At 34.2% G+C, this 22,547-nt stretch overlaps 3 protein-coding genes across 3 annotated transcripts in view; 1 reads left to right on the top strand and 2 right to left on the bottom strand.

The window, feature by feature from the left end:
• Positions 1-22,547, top strand: part of LOC129575285 (omega-amidase NIT2-like) — a 311,296-nt gene that overhangs the window by 170,945 nt on the left and 117,804 nt on the right. The gene's annotated exons all lie outside the window — the stretch shown is intronic.
• LOC129575290 (uncharacterized) lies at positions 451-1,869 on the bottom strand. Its single transcript, XM_055458573.1, has 5 exons — positions 1,566-1,869; positions 1,150-1,487; positions 966-1,089; positions 833-891; positions 451-763 (listed from the first exon to the last, which is right to left on the bottom strand). Exons 1-5 carry the CDS (start codon positions 1,738-1,740, stop codon positions 725-727), a joined length of 735 nt encoding a protein of 244 aa, XP_055314548.1. The 5' UTR covers positions 1,741-1,869; the 3' UTR covers positions 451-724.
• On the bottom strand, positions 11,475-12,807 carry LOC129575120 (uncharacterized). The gene is made up of 4 exons (XM_055458049.1): positions 12,038-12,807; positions 11,790-11,951; positions 11,717-11,726; positions 11,475-11,617 (listed from the first exon to the last, which is right to left on the bottom strand). Exons 1-4 carry the CDS (start codon positions 12,509-12,511, stop codon positions 11,475-11,477), a joined length of 789 nt encoding a protein of 262 aa, XP_055314024.1. The 5' UTR covers positions 12,512-12,807.

Genomic DNA, 22,547 nt, shown 5'->3' with positions numbered 1-22,547 from the left:
CATTTTGGACAATTTCTCAAATTACACACTCAAATATATCTATGGCACGCGCCAATAATATCAGCATGAAAGCAGTTTGCACCTTTTCATTGTGTTCATTATTTTCAATTCCAGCATATTTCTAATATTTCATATTTCGCCAAAGATAACATCCACTAATATCGTGTCACTTGACATTTTGATCGTTTTAGTAGCACACACTGAGATGTTTTCAAATGTTCAAAGTAGTAACAGAGAGAATAAATTCAAAATGTCGCTATTTTTGTTTGAATATTAATCGTTGAAATAAGTCCCTTATCAGCAGAGTAAAAGAATGAATGCCCATGAACTCAATATTTCTGTTCTATGACGCATCAACCAAGAAAATTATTTCTGTGTCAAACTAATTAGCAATACAAGTTGCAACAAACACGGATGAAGTTTCAATTGAAAAAAATTGTTTTATTTTCATTTTTGAACAATTCAACTGTTTATTTTTTTCTTCAAAAATGGAATCATTCGTATTATTTGATATCGAAACATGTATTTTTGGCTGTGAATTCTAAACAAGCCACTGTTTAATGTCATCAGCAGCAAATACCAAAGTCCTATTCCACAATACCGCTTTTGATCCAACTTAGATATGGATAGACTCGTATATAGGACATATTCGTCTGAGGTTTGTCTACAGATTTTTAGATAACACATTAAATTGCTGTTGAATGGTCAACATTCAAAATAAATCTCAGATTTTCACTCTCACAAGTTGCATACCTGGTTCGCACTGAAATATGAAAGAGAGTCAAAATGTTTAGTACGCAATAAATTCGTTATTTTTTATTTAGCGTTTTACCCATCTACTATGAAATGAAGCTATCCCAACTACAATTGAGCGAGAGATCAGTGGAAAACCTGGAAAAGATATTGAAATTCCAATGGAACAAATTAACCAAGTTATGTAAAAATCCAGGTAATTGCGTATTTACCGAAATCTTTGCAAGGGTATGGAGAACCCTTATCTTTGACAATCGGGCAAACGTACTCAATCTCGTCTTTTCCGCGACAAGCTTCTCCTCTTGATGATCCAACTAGCAAATTTTCTAAGTATGCCTATTTTTTTTCGAAATCATGAAAAATGCAGCGAAAAATTATTCTCGAAGTGATTCTTACAAATCTATCTCCCAATCCAGGCATCAATAGTGCTCCATTTCCGAAGTCTTCTTCTGGCAGTTTAGCAAATGTAACGTATTGCGATCCTAGTATTTTATCCACTATAACAAGACCCAAATCAACAATAGGTGGAAGGTTTGGATCACTGGCTCGTGGTCGACTCTGCATTGAATTATGTCTTTTAACTTCTATAACATTAATTTTTGAGCTTCCTGCATTCTGAACGTCTACCACTCCAACGAAAACCTCACAATTTTTATCTCTACAAATAAATGTACAATATGCGGATGTCAATATGGTTTTTTTTGTAAGGATAGCACCACCGCAGGAGACTGCATCTTTTTTCCAAAAAGAAAAATAAAGAGAGGAATTATTAAATAAAATAATTTATAAAAATTCTTTCAAGTAGTTCTTACTTCCATTCTCTTTATCACCCAATAAGATTGCAACCATTTTCACATCGTCGCGATTGGGAGCATTGAATCCAATTCCACGGGGAGATTCTCGATTTGTTAAGAATCTTATTGCTGATGCAACGGTGATATATAACATCAATGATAATAATGCCAATTTCATGTTTGATATTTTCATTTCAATTCAATCAATTGAATTATTTTTGCCACTCGTTTGAATTTGGTTTTCAAGTTTCCCTAACTATAACCCTTTTTTCAGATGAAACGTTTCTACAAAGCAAGACAACACAAAAATGGGTACGTACAAACTAGAGTGCTCGTTTAAATAAAGCTTAAAAAAATTACAATCCACAGTTAGATTTGGTTGATAATTTAGAAAAAAAATTCGCTGTTACCAGCTTTGTGATTGCATTCACACAGTCGCTTATTTCCCCATCGAAAAGCAAGACGAAACAATTGTTCATTTTCAATATTGCATGCCCCATATTATAACTAATTATTGGATTTTCACGGATATGAGTTGTTATTAGCGCAACAAATGCATTAAAACTTTCGATTAAATAATATTACGTCAGATGACTGAGTGACCGTATTTCAGGTGACTTGATTAATTAGCAATCTTTAGATACTTTGGAGCTTAAAAATGCAAACGAACTAGACTAATATGATATAAAGTTAATCAATGAAACCATCCATCACTTGCTTGGTTGTCCTTTCACTGTTCTTTCCATCTTCTTCATTTCAGCATAGCAAAATAGATGGGGTACATATATACTGTTGAATTGTTCAGCATTCGATCGAATTTTCCCTTTAGATACAAATATTTACAATGAAAAAAAATACGATCTTGCCAAATAAAACACACGAATCCTTTTCATCCTGCTCTGTTCTTAATTTTCCATTTATTATATGTCGAAAAAAGACGACAGTGAACAAGAAAAAAAACTATTTCATCTCCTGAATCATATTCCAGGCATCGGTATTTTTAAAAGTGAGCCAATGCATTTACAGCACCGAAAAATGCATCATATATCATGCCGAATGCGATAAATTGAATACTTGCACACATCTAAGCCCATAACAGCCAAAACGCAAAACAATGAAACCCGTTTTTAGCGATCGATTCATGTTATTGTTTGGGCTTTTGAGCGTTGTGTAAACTTTGCCGCCTTTTGTATTGTTGTCAACATTTTTTTTTGCAGTAGTAATTATTATCAAAAAATACAGAAGGCTTCGGCAGAGGCATCAAATAGAGAAATAGGCAGCAAAAAATACATTGTTCATCGATAGAACAATAGATTGTGTTCTATGTCGGTGAGAAATGACAGTAGCCGATCATTGTTAACACTTAGAATTATTACAAAGCGGCAAATATTGTTTATTTTTTACTTGCTGCAATTGAATTCAAAGATTTTGAGGCCGATAATAACAAAAAAAAGAAGAGTGGTATAATTTTAGTTAGAATAAAAGAGACAAACCCGAAAAATGCCTCAAAAAACCTTATTGAAACGTTTCAAAGCCTTCCGAATTGACAAACAATTTCTGTGTTGCGCAAATCACATTTCCAGGAAATCAACGAAATTTTTGTGAACAAACCGAAAGTCTGTGTTCATATTGAAGAAAAATGCGATTTTTGTGTGTGTGAATAAGTTATGAAATAATGGATGCTTCTTTTGGCAAAATGTAACAATTTTTGTTCAATCTTCGAACAATGTGTACACTGTACATTGTACTGCTTGTCACTAGATTGACTTCGATTGAATATTCACACAGGCTCTCTGTTCTCTATGAAGTGAATGTCTAATCAAATGATTAAAAAATCGTCGTTTTACTACGATATGTGTGTGATCAATGATAATCACTGATCACATAGGCTATTATTTGCAAAATTGACATCAAAAGTCATGCAGATCAATTAATCTGATTTCATTTTCTTTGAATTTCTTTCAATTTTTGCTATTTTCGGAATTCCAGATTGCAGTTTTCCATGAACTTTTTACCTTATCTTTAAAAAATGTATAACGAACTAGCAAACAGTGTAAGAGTAAAACCGTCACTAAACACATTTAAAGTAGAATGTGAAAAACACATCATGGATAATTTCAACTTATAAATGTAAACAAAAGAGCTTAAGCTAATAAATATATACAATACAATCTTTGGCCCAATCCTCAATGGTTTTTTTTTCATAAACAAGTGAAGAAATGTCGAAAAAATGAGGAAAATCCACATAAAAAAATAGGAAAGCGCTCACTGAAATCATGTATATTGAATCATAATATTGAATCGTCACCAAATACTCATTGGCAACGAGACGCATGGCTTGATATTGAAATGTCTGTGCGAAGCGCATTTCCGAAGAATACACCGAAACCAATTTTGTGTGAAATCCGATGACACTAAACTGAAAGCAAACCATGGCGAAATTGATTTTCCACTTGTTATCCTTTTTACGCTTTGTTGCGTTTTTCCACACATTCGTTACGAATGTTTGGGTATAAAAACATGATTTTAGCTCGTGCGTTCTAATTATGATCTCTTTCTGTGGCAATGATGCCAATTAATTTTTCGATTCGTGCCTTTTGGGTAGAAACTGTTTTTTTTTTAAACTTGTTTATTCAGGACCTGGATTTCGGGGTGTCTCTAGGATCTGTTATTAATTTTTAGCTCAAATTATTTTATTGTTAGTTTAAGGCTTTGTGGATAATTTTGTTCAATCAATTTGGATTTTTGGGTACATTAATCGAAATATCACAGAAGGATTACTTTGAGTCGCATAAAAGTATTCGATAAATTCAATTTATATTAAGAAATATGATCCATTTATGAAATTTTTGAATTTTGAGCACATTCCGCACACTGAAAAAACATAATCAATTACGGTGTTTGAATAATCGATCTAAGGAATCTAATCCATAAAGGGTTGTTTCTGCGAACATTCCCTTTCATTTTGCACATTTATCCGATTATACCATACATTCGCGCATTCGAAAGTTCTAAATTGAAAAGCGTACACGCTTTTGAGAGCTACAGCTCCAAAATTATATGAACATGTATGAAATTCAACTGCGAACGTCTAGACAAATTTCCATACAGATAATTTGATTTGCGATCGAATTGCATAATCCATTGGTCTTATCCAACATCTTTTTAATTCCATGAATTATTTTAAACCCTAAATTTCTACTGAACGTCCGATTTACCATACAAAATGTTCAATTTTACGAACACATGATAGAATATAGATAGCAAATACTTATTTACAAACGAATTAGAATTCGTTCTGCATTAGCTCTTTCCCACATCATTGAAATGCAATTTTTACTTAGGCGCAAAACGTGCTTCGGCACCAGTCAACTACGAATCTTTTCCACCAAATAAACCTTTGACTTAATCAAAATGCTCGCATTCGTCCAACAGCGCTCGTGGCAAGTGTTAAATTCTGACACACCGTGCAAAATGTGAATAAACGTATGAAGCTGCGTCTCTATGTGTCTCGATTCCACGGTGAATTACATGGCCGTCTAAAATGTGTGACAAATTTGTTGGTTGTTTCCAAAACACACACATTATACTTAAGATTGGTGTAGACGATTCCTTGGTTACACTGAGATAATATAATTATACAGTTGAAGAGACCAAATCCGATTGCGATTACAGTTTGTATGCTCAATTTTCATTAAGTGAGCACATCTAATGCTCTTCTTTCTCGATGTAAAAATTTTGTGTCGAAATCTCGTTCCATCGCATTATCTTGTGTATGTTGTTTCGGTATGATGTTGGATCGGTAAATTGGCGCGAAAAATGGATTTTGCAACGATCATCGAGATGGCATTGTGTTGTGGAGGTGTCTATATATATCTAAAATTCATGCGTGCACCTGGAAAATAGGTTTAAATTGAAAATCAATCCCATCAACTAGACGGAACAAATTTGAATTCGTTCCGCTCATACATCAAGACTGTTCGGTTTGCTGGTCATTATATTCACGAAAGAAAAAAAACGATCTATGTTCATGCATAGAACAGTAAAAAGTGTGCACAATAGGCGTTTGTTGCATTTTCGACAATAGAGTTCAGTGTTTGAATAGAGAGTGAGAGAGGAAAAAAGGATAAATGAAAAAGAAGAAAAACATGCGAATGAATGGAATTGTTGCACTCACAAAAGTTAATTTTTTTCCATAAATTTTCGGACGAAAATCAGCACAAAAGAAGACCAGATCAATTATCCTTTTCGCTCCTTTTTTTTGTGCATCGATAAAAATGGCAGATGAACGAACCGATAGAGAAGTGATCAGAAGAGAGAGAGAGAGAGAGAGAGAGAGAGAGAGAGAGAAAAAATTGTCGACCAACAAATATGGATGAATAGAGACTTTCTATTATTAACAATTTCAGCATAGCGTGCCGAATCGCGGAAAATAACGATTGGAAATCCGTATCGAATCATTGTTTGTTTACTTGAGCCAAATGCCATATTTTTTTTCTCGTTGCATTTCCCTTTGACGCAGTTCATTAGAGCTGCATTTTTTTTCGTCTCTGGATTAAAGATTAATGGTGACAGCTTCAAAATCGACAAAATCTATTCCATTAAAAAATGTGTAAAGATATGAATTGGTTTTTCAAGCCATAGACTGACTCAGTCGTGCAGACGCATTTTTCAATTGGTAAACGAGGCACAATTTTCTCATTTTTCACAATTTCTAATCAGTCGTACCATCGAAAATAATGAGTTCAATATGCTAATTGGGTTACTTTCATTTTCAAATGATCCGAAACGGCTACTCTTGCTGCTCTAATCCATTTATACCTCACTAAACCCATAAGGATGAAATCAGATTGTAAACGACTACGAACATGCGTCAAAACGAACCGAAAGAAGAAAAAAAAACACATCCCAAAACCTACAAAAGAAACAAAAAGAAATAGAAGAGAAAAGACGAAAATCGAAAACAAAGTGCATAAGGAACGGCAGAGAGAATGATGATGGCACAAATGTGCGTATCGAATCGCGGAAAATGCCAAAAATCATGAATAAATAGAAATCCATTTGAACGGTGTTTTTAGTCACGGTCCAACTGAATGTTCTCATTTCACATATCCGTCTTCTTTTTTGAATGATAGGAGCCAGCTTTTCCAATCGAACACAAAGTGAACATTAATTTTTCTTTCTATTTTTCTCGGTGTATTCAATGCAAGCGAACATTGTTTGGTTTTTACATTATTCACGTTGCTCACAATTTCCAGAAGATTTATTCCTACCGTATCAAATTTTGGTCAAAAATACATACACACACAATCGATAAGCTGTTCGCTGAATTCAATGCAGCCAGACATTGAAAAAAAATAACTCATAATGATGGAAAAATAGCAATCGCTTCCATTTGCATTCAACATTGTGAATTGACGCTCTTTGACGGATTTCAAACTGTGTTTTTCACAGATCGCTAAACAGATATATGCTTTTTTTTCTAAAGATTATTCTGATTATGTTGAATTGTTTCCTGTGAATGAGTCGCAGATGGCACCTTTTGACTAAATTTCAGAGGAAAAAAACACGTCGTTTTTCGCTGAAAAAAAATCTCACAGTTTGGGAGAATAGGTGTACTGCTGTGTGAACGATATTTTCTTCCGCGGAGGAAAACTTTGATCTAGAATTTTCGATTTCGACTGATTTTGATTCATTTGCTGTACTTACCTTACGCAATTAAGCAAACATGTACTTTGTTTTTGCACAATTTTGTGTTAAAGTTGGATTTTTAACCGAATTTCATATACTGATCGACTTCTTCCTACATTTTCGTGCAAAATTTCATTTTTTCTTTCAATCGACGATATTCATTTCACATCCGTTTTCATGCCAAAAAAGTTAGATTTTCGATACACTTTTGTTGTGGCTAATCTTTGATGCTCATTCGCGATTATGATATTATTTTAACCTTGACAACATTTTTTTCCGGTGCAATAATTTGGCTGAGTCCTTGTTATGATATTGAGAATCAATCATTGCAAAAAAAAAATGGATCGTCCATGGGCTCTATGTCACATGATGCGGTTCATCTGGTCAGTGCTGCCAAGGCCAGACGTTAAACCGATCAAATTTCGAATATTCAATACGCGACCTTTTTCCACCTGAATGAAAAGCCCATGCAATTTTATTCGATGCATCGACGAGTCGCGATTTATACTAGCATTGAAGGATAACCTTATGGCATTGAAGCCAAGTCAAGCTTATGTTTGGTTGATAAAAGATAAACACAACATTAATTCAAAGGGAGATTCAAACTTGCACCATTCGGTTTACCTAGAGATGGCTGCCAATGTAATTTGGATGGATTTTGATACGGTTGCCAATGACAATTCCTCAGTCTCGAGTCCATTCACGATAAGGGTAAGTTGTGATGAAATATGTTTCTAAAAAACAATATGAAATGAAAATTTGTATGAAAACATTTGAATAATGTCAAGCAAGCACCCTCTATTCAGAGATGTCGACTTTTTTTCTTCTTTATTTACATTACCCGGGACACACTGAAAATCGGATTAAAAAGAAGAGTTAATCATTGGTCGTAGCCAATAATACTTTGAAAATTACATTATCCATTGAAATTCCTACTAATTCGTTATTGCTATTGACCATAAACGAACCAAAACAACCGTGTGCTTCTTTTGAATCAATAAATACAAAGTACTTATAGGTTTCGGATATTTTAGCATTTGCCTGACTTAAAGGTGAACCAAACTGAAAATAATGAAATGTGAACAGTATCGCAAAACAATTTGATAAACGCTTTATTAAATAAACACATTTCAATAACTAACCACTTCATAATCATAGCCTGATATAATGACGTCATCTCCTTTTCGAATGTCTCTCTTGGATATTTTGATTGCTCTAACATTATTAGATAGTGGTATCTGAGCGCGCAAAATTCCAAATAGCGTGTCAAAAATGCCATGTGAAACGATGTAGCCAGAACCTTCCAGAAATGCCACTCCAACAACAACGCGAAACTCTCTGTCAAAACGATCATTTTGATCATTTGTACGATCTATCACTATTTGACATATTTCTGCAAGCCCGCTTACAGTGAGTATTGATTTAGCAGACAAGATAATTCCACTGCCGATGTTGTTATCCCCTAATGGAATCTCCACTTCAGCTGGATTTCTTATATGGAGAATTATTCCTGCAGTGTAAGGGGCTTTGTCAATTGTGATCTCGTTGCCACCGTGAATGCGTGACTGCAATGCTTTGATTTTTGTTCCAATTTCAAATGCGGTAGCCATCGCAACACACATTGCAAAAAAAAGCACAGATATTCTCATGATTCGATTTTATGTGTCAAAATTGGATTGTTTGTTCATTTCCAACTATTCGAATTGAAATGCCGTGATTCTATTTTTGAATGATTTTTTGTCTTTGAATATTTTTTCGTGTTAGTTCAAATGAGTTTTTGGCGTTTTTTTTTCAATTATTTTTTTGATAATTGGTTTTCTGTTGATTATTTCGACGACTGAGTGTCTTTTCTCAATGGTTGTGCTGGAATATATGTGTTCGAATTGTTTTGAAGCTTTTTTTTTTGTTTTTTTTTTTAATGTTTTTGGACTCTTTATTTTGGTGCTGATTTAATTTCAAAGGCTGTTTCGTTTGGATTTATGAACAGCTTTCTTTATGATATTATTGATTGAATACTACGGTTCAAAAATTGTTCGGTTAGCTATGGTTAAATTTTAGATTTAATTGCAGTCGTGATATGATTTGATATTTTATTCTGTGATTGATGAAAAAAATGTTTTATTTAATCTCCATATTAGACTAGAACACGGTTGTTCATTGATAATTTTTCATTAAAAGTATAATGCATTTTGCATTTCAACAATGAACTTTAATTGAGTGATTAACTTGCAAAGTTAGCAATAGCAACGATAATCATTTCCATGAAAATGATTACAATAATCATGCTGGTGTCATGTCCCCAACTTTGTTCATTTTTTCTTATGGTTTCTTCAATCCATTCACGGTAAGGGTCAGTTTTGATGAAATATGTGGCTAAGAAATAATATGAAATGAAAATTTTGATCAAAACATTTACATAATGTCCGATCAAACAGGGTGTTCCAAAGACATCGACCCTTTTAATAGAGAAATGTTTCATTACCTTCGAAACACTGAAAATAAGATCGAAGAGAAGATAAAGAAAATAAGTTTAATCAAAGTAACTAAATATTTTTAAAATTACATCAAAGTCTGAAATTCCTACTAGTTTGTGTTTATCATTGACCATAGACGATCCTATACAAGCATATAGTTTTCTGAATAAATATATGCATGTTCTTCATTAGTTATGGATACAGTAACCGTTGCCTGTTTTAAAGGATAGCCAAACTGCAAATAATAAAATGAAAAACCACACAACAATTTCGCAAAATAAAAATAGTTTTTTGGTTAAAAATACTCTTTAAAAAGTAAAAAAATTTCACAGAACTTACTTCGCCATAATCATAGCCTGAAATAATGACCTCTTCTCCTTTCTAAACGTCTCTCTCAGTTGTTTTGATTGCTCTAACATTATCCGATAGGGGTATCTGAGCTTTGAAACTATTTTTGCAGTGCTATACGGCGTAGTCACTCCAACAACAACCCAACACTCTCCATCAAAACTAGTATCTTGACTATTTGTAAGATCTATCATTCCTTGACATGCCCTTGCACACATTTTAAAAGTGAGTATTGAGTTAGCAGAAAAGATAGTACCAGTGCATGAGGGGAATTTACCCTCTGTAATATCTGGGATCCCGCCTGAGTCTCTTATATGAAGAACTATTCCTGCAATGTAAGGGGCTTTTTCAATTGGAATCTTGTTTCCGCCGTGAATACGTGACTGCAATGCTTTGATATTTCTTCCAATTTCAAATGCGATAGCCATCGCAACACACATTGTCACAAATAGCACAGATATTTTGATGGCTCGATTTCACTTATCACAATTCGATTGTTTGTTCTTTTTCGACTATTCGAATTGAAATGCCGTGATTTTTTGTTTTAAGAACGATTTCTTTTTGTGTTTAAATGTTATTTTTTTATTATATTCACATTTAATTAAATTTCTCTTGATTATTTCGACATCTGAGTGTCTTTTCCCAATGGATTGGTTTATATATATTAAAATTGTTCTAAGGATTTATTAAATTTTTATTTAGAGTGTTGAGTTCTTGGTTTAATTCGTTTTCGGAATGTATTAAGCTTCAAAAGACTGTTCGGTTTGGATTCATGATCAGTAATGAAGGTTTCTCCATGATATTGTTAAATTTATGCTACGATTCGAGGAAAATTTGTTCAGAAGAATTTTTGCATTTACGCTCACTATGATTTGATTTTAGATTGAATTGCACTCACGATATGATTTGAAGCACAAAATAAACAAGTTACCTGCGATAACCCAATCTGCAATTGCTGTCATTTTATTCTTATACCGAAGTGTATAAAACTTTTGAGTGTATAAAACTTTCAAGGCATTATTAAATTTAAAAGTATACAAAATATACCCATTTTTGAATAGCAATTTCTGTGTGATTTTTTTAAATGATATAAAAGTATGTTTGAGACCGGTTCAAACCCACTATGCATAATCAACTTCGAAGTTGTTTACCGGACATGTCATAAATACGTGTGCGTTGTTTCAATGAAAATATTTCCAAAGACAAATTCATCAATTCAGCTCTCTAAACGCAATCAGAGATTATATAAAACAATAAACGATAAAAAGTGTGAGAATTGAAGCTGGTTCAAAAATATCAAATCGTTTAATTCGCAATAAAAACAAATGCCTTATTTTATCTCGCTATTAGAGTTGAACACATTAGTTATTTATTGATGATTTATCAAATGAATCTTGCATTTTAACAATGAACTTCAATTGAATGTAATATTAGCAATGGCAACGACAACCATTTCCAGGAGGAGGGCTCCAATGATCATGCTGGTGTCTTGTACACGGTGTCCAAAATTTGTATTAATCCAATCACGATGTGGATAAATTAGGACGAATGGTGTTCCTAGAAATAAAAATGAAATGGAAAATTGGAAGAAAATGAATTTACACCAATTGAACATGAAATTTTCACAAGCTTTAATCTCTATCTAATAGTTCTTACCTTCCTTACACTGAAAAAAAAAGATACAAAATATAATATTTTCATCCAAAGCAATTTATGTATGAAAATTTACCTCTATGGTTACCGAAAATGCTATCAATTGGGAATGATCTTTCGAAGCCATAGCCGTTTCACAGCAAGCATACACAGTTTTTGGTTCCACAGTTGCTGTTTTTTTATCTGCTCCTATTTTCACTTTACCTTCCGCCTGGTTTAAACGTATTCCTCCCCCCACCTTTGAATAAACATGAGTAATGATTCAAAAATATTCTGGAGGAGAAAAATGTCTTTTATATTTGGCAATGCATTCCAAAAACTCACATTAAAATAGCTAGAAACTAGGATCCCGGTACCATCGGCTGTTTCTTTGTCGGGTATCTCGATTTTTTTCGCTTTTTCCGATAAGGAAATCGTAGTAAACAAAATACCTAAGCCACTTGCCTCATCTTGAACACAACGCGTAACTGGGCTGCCATCTTTTTCGCCGCCGGTCGTTCCAACAGAAACTCGACACTCTGATTTTGATTGTCTACCTATTGCTTGTCCTAGAATTGTTTGACATGCCGTGGCACATCTACTTGAAGTAAGTACTGATTGTTCAGAGAGAATAACCCCGCTGCACAAAAAACTCTCCAATCCTTCAACATACGCAGATACATACGCCATATAAGGTGCTTTTTCGATACCAACCGCACTACCACCACCCACGCGAGGCTGTCTGTTAATCATTGTTCCATTGTCGAATCCAATAGCCACCGCTATGGAAGTTGCTAAAACTAGTACGGATATTTTCATGGTTCAAATCCACTTGTCACAATTAGAATTTGGTTGTCTCGACAAGTTAATTTGAAGTTCTTGATTTTTGTTTTGCTTTCTCAAATGTTTTTTTTTCTCTCCAGCTTGTGTACAACCTTGTTGTGTTCGTTCAAATTATTTTTGGTATTTTTTTTTATAATTGTATTTAACAATTGAAATTATTTTCAAAGGAATTTTTATGTATTCGTTCAAAAATTGTAGTTTTTGTTCGTTTTTTAATGTTTTTGGGATTTATTTATTTCTCGGAATTAGTTCAGAATTGTCTGAAATTATGATCAGTAATGACATTTTCTCTATGATTTGATTTTTATGTTGTGAAATGTATACTATGATTCGAAGAAAATTCGATAAAAGTGTTTTTCGCGTGACTATGATTTGATTCTAGATTTAATCGATAAACGAGAATAAACGAGTTGACTGCGAAATTCAATCGACACTACGGAGAACTCTATTTTGCGATTCCTACGATAATGTCAATTTTGTGGATTTTTCATCGAGTGCACAAAACCATCCAAGGGAAAAATAAAAAACTTGATGATTTGGATATTTAACAAAATGCTTGCTCCATTTGATTCCAATGAATTATGCTAAACATGTTGAATAATATATCTGAACTCAACGGTTCCATGTATTTTCGGGATTGGTGGTGAATGTTTTCTGAAGTAATTGAGCCTTTACACAAAAAAAAAAGAAAATTTGGATGAAATTGCTTACACCTTAATTTTAACGACAGCTTACATCATTTAAATACACTAGTGCATTCCTATTTTGATTTTCTTCAACGCTGTAACTATTCCAACCGTTGAAATACTAAGAACAATTTTAAAAGCCTATTTACAGAAATTAATAACTTCAAATATCCAAGAAATAATTCCTCATCAAGACTACCGAAACTTTCGGTATAACATTAGTTCTCTAGCTACATTGAACCATATGCCTGTACTGAATCATGCGATTTTCGGATGAAGCGATGTCACAAATATTCTGATCATAAATGAAACAATGTAAAAGAAGGTGGAAGTGATACGTCCATGTGTCATAGTTAGTTTTCACGGTTTATTGCATTTAAATTCGATCCGGAAGACCGGACATTATGATTTGCGGCACAAAAAATGGATTAAAAGCTGAAAAACCATCAAAACTCAATCAATTTAAGAAAAACTGGTTCCAGATTGACCATGATAAGAGATTTTTTTTCCAAAGTGGTTCGCTTTCATCAGCCAAAAGCGGCTTTATTATTTTTTTTTTTCTGAAAAATGTGTCAATTCGATCAAAATCATTGCGTATTATCTTTTTTTGAAACGCAATCTAAGTTACCACGAAAAAAAAATTGTTTCACTTCAAGTGAATGATGGCGCACGTGCTCAGATCAACCGAAACTTGGTGGAAGAATTCAAGCAGCGCGATGCGCAAAACAAAAGGATCGCGTGAGTCCAATGTCTTGTGATATCGTGTTGGCCTTTTGCTTTATCGTTCGAATTTCAATGATTCTCTGATTTTCGGTGCGTGCTCTTTTTGTCAAATGAAAGAGCGACCGACATTTCAGTGAATTCTGATCATCGGAGGTCATTTTTGTCTCTCTCTCTCTCCTCTCTACAGCATTATCAATTGCCCTCTTGCTCGGTCTCCTCTTATGTCTCTCTTGCCCGTCCCATACCGATTGGATGAATGCAGTCATTCATGAACAATAAACGAAAGAAATAGTTGATCGGCGCACGTGCATTGATGGCCGAGAACAAAGTGTCTTGTTTCTCTTCTGGCTTGCTTTGCTTTCTTCGTATTCACATCATATTTGGTCAATAAATCAATCCTGCTGGTTGTTTTCTCTCTCTCTCTCTCTCTCTCTCTCTCTCTCTCTTCATCTACTTCTTCTTCTGTTCATTCTTTTCATTCTGTGCACAAGACCCAAATACAAAAACAGCGCTATAATCATAAAGCGCGGCATTTTTGATACTCAAGACGCTTTTTTGTGTGTTGTTCCGACCTAGACATAGCAGCAGCAGCGCAATAATAGGTGAATTGGACCTCCCCGGCAACAGCATCCGCTTGGAATTAACACGACGCATTCGGGTTTTTTGCTATGTTGGCGGTATTATCACATGGATGAAAAATTGGCAGTTGCCGATCGTTTTCCAAGTCATAAAGTGTGGCAATTCTTAGAGAAATCCTGAATTCAATGATCTTTTCACCCCAGTACACTACTTCTCTCGTGCCGAAAAGACAAAAAATGCTATTTTCATCGACAACATGGGATGTTCACATAGAGCCTTTGTCAGGATTGTGATTTTTCTTCATAATTCCGTTTTTTTTTCTGCAAATTCGGGTTTGTTGTCATAAACAACTTTGGAATGTTTTACATTTTGGCGATTTTTTGGTCATTACCACGATTTTTTTTTTCAATTACGCTTACAATTTTTTTTCGATTTTTTGCAATTGTTTCAATTATTCTCACGAATATTTGAAGGTTTGACCATTTTTTCCAACAATTTTCGCAATTCATTCGATTAACGAAGAGATTGTTACGATTTTTGTACGAAATTCTGGCGACTTTTCACAATTCTGCAGCATGCAACAAATAAACAGCATTCAAAATCTCCGAGAAATCAACAGAAGTGCAATGAGGTCGAAAAATAGTTGCATTGATGAATGCACAGCTTCTGATAGCATTCATTCATTAAATATCAATAATGACCGGTTGACATCTGTGCCGAGCGGAATGTTTTCGTTGCAATTTCATTATGATGATTGCATTAAAATGATATTTGGTTTACCACCGAGAGCAAAAAAAAAAATCTCATTAGTTCGTGTTTCGATTTGGCGCAACATCACGTTCGCATTCCTTTGTGTCGGTATAATTTTTCTAATTGATCTCGCTTGTTCTTCGACTTAATTTCCTTTAACGAACAACATTTGTTCAACGATGTAGTTGGAGAGGAGGCTGATGTAGTTGGAGAGAGACGGAAAGAGGCAGGGATAGAGAGGGAGAGAGATGGAAAAATCGAGCAAGTGTGTTTGTTTGATAGATTGATGAGTGAAAGAGAGAGTGAGTGATAAATTGCAAATGGAAAAAAAAGCCATTCCAGCAAGTTGAAATGCCATTGATTGGCCGATCAGCGTCTAATCGACGATCAGGGGAAGAAACGAACCGAAATGAAAGCTACCGCGCTTGACCATGAATGGACTGCCGAATGTATGCATCAATCGCACCGAAAATGCAGCAATCCACCAATTACCCTATCATTACTGTTTATGACCCATGAAACTATAATGTTGTCGAATGTGCAATAAAACTATTTAGCTTCTTCTTGTTGTTGTTCCAAGGTAATTTGGCCATTGTTTGAATTTAGCAATTTTGCCAACGTATCATTTTCGACGCATTTCAAAGGAATGACGCCGATACGGTAGTCTTAGCATTGGAGTTTTCTAAGCGACGCGTGTGGCTTGGCCCAAACAAAATTACATTTTGTACCAATTTTAGCCAACTTGTGCTCAGGTTGTTTTCTCTCTCTTCTTTGGTTTGAATCATGTTAATTTACTTAATAGTTAGTCATTTAAGTTGTTGAGATCAAAGAAAAGGTGCGAAAAAATGGAGAATAACAAATCGTTTCAGAGACGTTAAACACTTTTGACCACGGAGCCTCAAATTTTCCATCTAGTTCCGACCTTGGAGGTGCGATATTTTGCCGATTTTATGTGTGCATCGCCTTTAATGGCAGGCGTCAAGACGCCTTGCACAAAGCAAGAACAAACAGTAATTACTGGCTTATTTTCTCTCGATGCTTAAATGTTGCCGGCTAGAGCCACTTTTGCGGCGACTTTTATGCGGCAAACATGAAAAAAAGGCAGTTGAAGTAATCAATTTGGATTAGAAAATTGAAGTAAAATCCCAAAATTACTTTGGCAAACCATTATCCTATCGCAAAATACCATCTGACTTCCGCTTAGACAAGCCCAACACTCATTGGATCATTGATAAAGGCATTGCAAAAACTGATCGACTGATTAAATGATCATAATTAAAGGATAACATTTCGCTTTTGAAATGCCGAAATGAAATTCGGCCGAGGATTTTTGTCTTCTTTTTTTTCATTTTCTACACTTTTCGTTAATCTCTAAACGAACACAAATCTTAATAGTGATTAATCGATTGAAAATGAAGCAAAGTTGGACTTTTTTCCCGTCTATTTTGCCGAATTTTTGCTCTAATTTTACTAATTCATGGCTTGATCCTTTGATGCCATTGTTCCTTTTTGATTTCAAGACATGGATTATTTTAAGGATTTTTTAGAACGGACGAGAATTTCGAAAAAAATACAAGGGGTGTTCTTTAACTATTGTGCGAACGAAGTTTATTTAAAGTGTCAAAAATACTAAGATCCAGTGATTATTCAAACAAATGTCGGTTAATCACGATATTGGCCCTTCAACAGTTAAACTAGTAAATTCAAACATATTTAAGGTGGTTAAAAAGTTAAAATTAGGCGCGCGTAGCGAGGCGAAAATTTTCATTCAACTATAATCAGTCCAGCGTTGTCATATGGTTGATGCATTTTCATAAAAATTAAAACTGAATCTACTAAAGTGTAGGCCCATCTTAGATGCTCGAAGAATGTCGCTTTCGAATGATGTATTAATCAAATAAATAACTTCAAGGCTTTTGAAAATGCCGATATGCCAAAGATGACCGATTTTTGAATAGTGAAGCTGGTTTCGATTGTCAAAAACGACGGGACCAAAATTTCATCATGTCTTACAAATGGCCAAATTACTATATGTGTAGTGTTTTTAAGAGCTCTAAACGATGACATGTTGAATTTAGAACTGGACACAGTGATACACGTTTTTCTGCTTATTTAACGTATAAGAACGCCACAACAAGAATTACTGTTTTTTAGAAGAACATTTTAGAATTTATAGACAAGTCGTGTGTTCGGCAGATTCATTAAAAACGAACAATCAACACATGGAAGTGTGCAGTCGATGATAGCTGATTACATATTGCAATAAGAATATTTGCAATAATCAGCAAAATATGTTTGCTATTTCGCTGTGTACCAATATGTCGAAATTTTACTCGTTCTCTACCAAGTGTTCGAAAAATTAAAAAATTTATATGGGAAATAAAGTGTTCGGAATAAATGGTTTAAATTCAGTCATTCTGAAAGAAAAAATTTCGAAAAATTGCTTAAGAAAAGGTCAAAACATGATCAAACTAATCAAGACTTACGGACCATTTTCCGATTTAGAGCGGACCATTTGACTTTTACAACGGACTATTTGGGCAAGAACGGACCATTAAAATAATTCATGTTTCAAGATGGTCTGATTAGTAAATTGAAGTAAAAATGGAGGGAATTTTTCGATTCAACTCATAGATTTGCCAAAAATTGATCAAATTATGTTTTCAGACGTTAAATCTTCATTTATTTCGTTGAGTCGATTGTTTTTTCTAGGGAAGCCAGTAAAAAAACTATTCTTTTTTCGTTCAAGCCTGTAAAATACGTTCCAATTTAACCCTCCATAGGACGTGTTCCAATTAAGCATTCACATTTTTTGGAAGAAATTCCATCTTTTCGTCATTTTAATTTCGTATATTCAAGGAAAATTTGGATTTGACCTTGTTTAAATGTTCAAATCGGTTTTGCAACTTTCAATTCTATAACATTTCCACCGTTCATAGGAAGTGCATTGAAATCCTAAATGGAATATTTCACATTTTCACTCCATTTTCCTGGCATTAATCGAATCGTTGCACTCATCTGGCATTAATGAAATTCCCGAGAAATGATGTTAGCAACATGAAAATGGTTATAATTTCAAGCTGAATCATTTCTGCATGAGTTTTTCTTCCATCGATAATTGATCCAATTTCGTCCAAAAACGAAAAGAGAAAGATCATAGGGAATTTCTTGATTTTTCCGCTCAAGCCGATCTATTTCTTAGTAGAAATTAAGCAAAAGTGCGTAAAAAATGTATCCATTGAATGGTTGAATCGGCTAATTCTAAAGAGGCTATTTAAAAGAAGTACTTAACAATGGGATCTGATATTGATGCTATCAAAAAACGTTAAAAACATCTGATTCTTTTGCCATATTGGCCACAAAGAGCTGTTTTGCACTCGGTCCACTTTTGCTTTGTAAAGCACTTGAAAAGGATGCGAATAATACCAGAAAAATCTGTTTGAAATTGTAAGCAGTTTTTTTTTTCATTGAAAACAATACGCCTATAAAAATGTACTTGTATTGGACAAAGAGAGAAAAAATTTGGTTGAGAAAGGTGCATTTAAAATGCAAAGTAAGAAGGAAGTATTCTTGACCATCTCAATGGTACACGTACGGGGTCATGGAGTGTGTGTGCCGAATGCATAGGCATTGTCTTTTGAGTGGAACAACGGGACGGGGTTTTCAATTTGAAACAATTCTAGTTTTGTTTCAACAATTGAAATAGACAGAGTTGCTTGATTTTGCAGCGTCACTTTGTCTGTCGTAAACATTTTTGTTTCTTGAATCGTTTGAATGATTTTCTACACTTGAATGCACCTACGCAGCACTCGTATTCATCCTTCTACTTTTGAAAAAGAAAAAGAAATCGCTCTTGAATGCCATACCAATTGTCCGTTGCATATTGATTCGGTTCGACTCTAAGACAATCGCCCATTGAATCTCGACCAAAAAGTCCTTTATTTACATTTTCTTGGAAATTTAAACACAATTTCGAGTTTGAAATAGTTCAAACGATTCAGGTTTTCTCTCTCTCTCTCTCTCTCTCTCTCTCTCTCTCTCTCAAACAGTCTTCTTTGTTTCAAACAGTTACAATTCTGCTAATAGCTGTACAATTCTCCAGTTTTACAGTTTAGTCATTGATCCAGTTCATTCATGCATAGTAAATTGTAAATGGGCTTGAATCATTTGTGTTTCTTCAGTCGAAGTGCGGCTGCTTGCAAAACAATGCACATCTAACTATTATCTAATCCTGCGCTTTTTGAACACACAGGTGAGGCATTGCCATTGAGAAAGTGTGTCAGCTCTTGAGCAGAGGAGAAAAACTAAAACAAATTCACCCCGAGGCGATGTGCCATGAATGGATTAGTATTAGCACAATCGCAAAATTCCGAGAGATGCATTAAAAAGATTTCTAATAGAGGAAAAAACATTTTAAGGGAAAACTTTGGACCAATGCGAAAGAGCTCTACATAAAATGATTGTACAAAGAGAGAAGAATCAGTTCCGAATCTTCCGAAGGAATTCAAGCGAAATCGCCTGATCTCAAACGTACACATCCTTTCCATGAAAAAGTCGCAAATCCCCTGTTTATCAAACAACAACGCCGCTGTGTTTATAAACATGTACACTATGTATGCACTAAAATAACTCTGTTTATCTCAAATTATCGATTGTAAATCGGAAAAAAAAATCAAAAGCTATAGACTTTTTTGTTAATTTTTATCGAACTTTTTTTTACATTTAGCATCTCAATCGTTGTTTCCCTTTGAACTTATGTCAACCCGTTTAATTTGGTTTTTATAAAGGATTCGATACGTATCTTTCGATGAGCAAGACTTTCAAACACACCGACGCTCTGGCTACAATAATCCAATCAAGTGAAAGAAGAAACCAAAATTTAGTGGAATTTGCTTTCAACGTTCCGTTAATTCGATTCAATGACAGATAAACTCAATGCGAGTGAATTTTCAAGAGATAAATAATGGTTTATGCTACATGTTCTACCAGAGATAAATAGTAGTTGAATCAAGGAAATTGGATTTAACGTACCACTGACTTCGTTTTACGTGAGTAAATAGGTCGCATTGATCGTGAATAGTTTTAAATATGACCGCATTTTCTGAAGAGTTTTGTTTATAAAACGTACCAGTTTTGAACTGATGGGGCTTAAAATTTGAAGTGAATTTGATTCAATTCGAATGAATGTGGTGGGTTATTCGTTGCTAAAGTAAAGTAAAAATAATAAAGTAAAGTCTTTTATTTGCTATCATGATCACTCTGCTTCAATTCATGGTTATTATGGAGTTTTGTTGATCGAATAAAGTTCCATCGAATTGAGGATCTCAAAATGAGATTAACAATTGAACCATCTAAAATGAGAGGCTGAATTTAGCGAAGAATAAAGGTATTGAACAGCGAACTGTTTCCAAAAGTTGGAACTTGAATATGTTTACCGAAGAAAAATGAAGCTAAAATTCAAGTTTAGAATCTTTCGCGCGAAAAAGAGAGCCATTGGTGGACGAAAGTTTCAAAGCTTGTTTTGGTTCAAAGTGCCTTTCTGCATGCGATGAGTTCAAGTCCCTGTTCAGCAAGCAATTCGCTTAAGTTGCTTATTAAAATAAGGACAGTCTAAAGACAGTTCAATTAAATATTTGCAGTTTCATGGCTTTAATGCTCTTTTTAAGTGGAATCAAATCAAAAATGAACAACAGCTCGGCAGAGATGTGCAGATATATTTTGGGCTCCTGCATTACTTCTAAAGAAATTTCATCATTTTTTATCGCTTTTGTTGATAAATTCATTGCTTTTGTGAATATTATCATTTTTTAAAGACTGTTTTCTCCGTGTTTTCAATGACTTTCCAAGTCATTCCATTATATTCCATTAGTGTTCATTAGATTTTCTCAATTCTCCTATTATTGTGAGTAAATTTGTTAATTCTTTAAACGCAATTTGTTGACTTTTGTTGAATTGTTTGGCGCTTTCTTCGGTTTCTTCGAATTTCGTGCCAAAAAATGCTTAGAAATGTTTGAAATAAATGTGTAAAAATGTGAAAAAATACGAAATAAATAATCATGCAGTCATTGAAATGGGATTCGGGGTCATTTTTTGCCTGCTGCCGAAGCGATCCGTGGCTGAAGTCAAAAGTGCACTCAAGTGTTATTTAATCCAGTGGATCGGTTGTGATTTGAACATTGGCACGGCCCATTGAATGTTGTTTTTTTGACACGCATCACACACATTCTTCTCTCTCTCTCCCTCACACACACTATTTTCACTTATACGGAGTATGTTCAATTCAAATTTAAAACTCACACAAATTCTATCTAATTGTTCATAATTTTCATTGTTGTCCATTTATACGGTTCCCATTCATTTGCTGATATTTGCAATGAATGAGGAACAATTCGGCCATTGAAGATGTAAAAAGAGAGAAAAATTGGAGACAAAACGTGCCTAAAAAACAATAACAAGTCAAAAAGGAATGCGTTCAAAAGTGTTAAAGGAGACAAATGAAAAAATGAAATTGCTTTTTTTTCGTTCTCACACACTTGAATGGGATTCGAGATTCTTTTTTTTTGTAAGTGTGTGACAATATTCAGTTTTATTCAGTCGAAGTGTTTTGAATTAATTCTATGCTGAATACATTGGCAGAGAGAGATAAAGAAGAAGAAGAGCATGGTTCATCATTGTGAGTGTGTGTTGATACAGCGTGCAAGAGTAGTTGCATGGTCACACTTCATTTTAACTGTTTTTATTGTCTCTGAAATTGAAACGATATTGTTTGGCTATTATTTTTGATCCTTTGCATTCTCTCTCTCTCTCTTCGCTTCGCTTTACTTGAACACACAATAAAACGCTACATAAAAACCATTTAAAGCTATTTGTTATAATTTGGCATTAATAATAACAAGAAAATGAGAAGGTAAAAATGGCATCAAAAGACACACACACATGCACACATTAAAAAGCATCGCCGACCAACCGATGAATCAATGGGCGATTGAAATAAAAAAAAGAAGAAGAGAAAGAAACAATAACGCAGAAACTAAATAACGATAAAAACGTTTATATTGATAGTTAATTTGTATAGAATCTCCTTGAATGGTGTCAATAGGTTGACAATAATGAGGATCAATAGTCCACGAGAATCGATGCGATTCCTTTTGATGATCCTTGGCCCGAATCGAAATGACTTTTGCTTACTTCTCTTTTCGCCTGTATGGAAAATTGATGGAAATTTTGTTTCTTCAGACACACACACACAAAAAAAGCATCACCAGACAATAGTC

This window comes from Sitodiplosis mosellana, unplaced genomic scaffold, assembly GCF_009176505.1.
Source record: "Sitodiplosis mosellana isolate CC-2019 unplaced genomic scaffold, AAFC_SMos_1.0 Smas_scaffold_6166, whole genome shotgun sequence".
Classification (NCBI taxonomy): domain Eukaryota; kingdom Metazoa; phylum Arthropoda; class Insecta; order Diptera; family Cecidomyiidae; genus Sitodiplosis; species Sitodiplosis mosellana.
The sequence above is the reverse complement of the archived record's forward strand: the minus strand, read 5'-3'. Positions and strand labels throughout refer to the sequence as shown.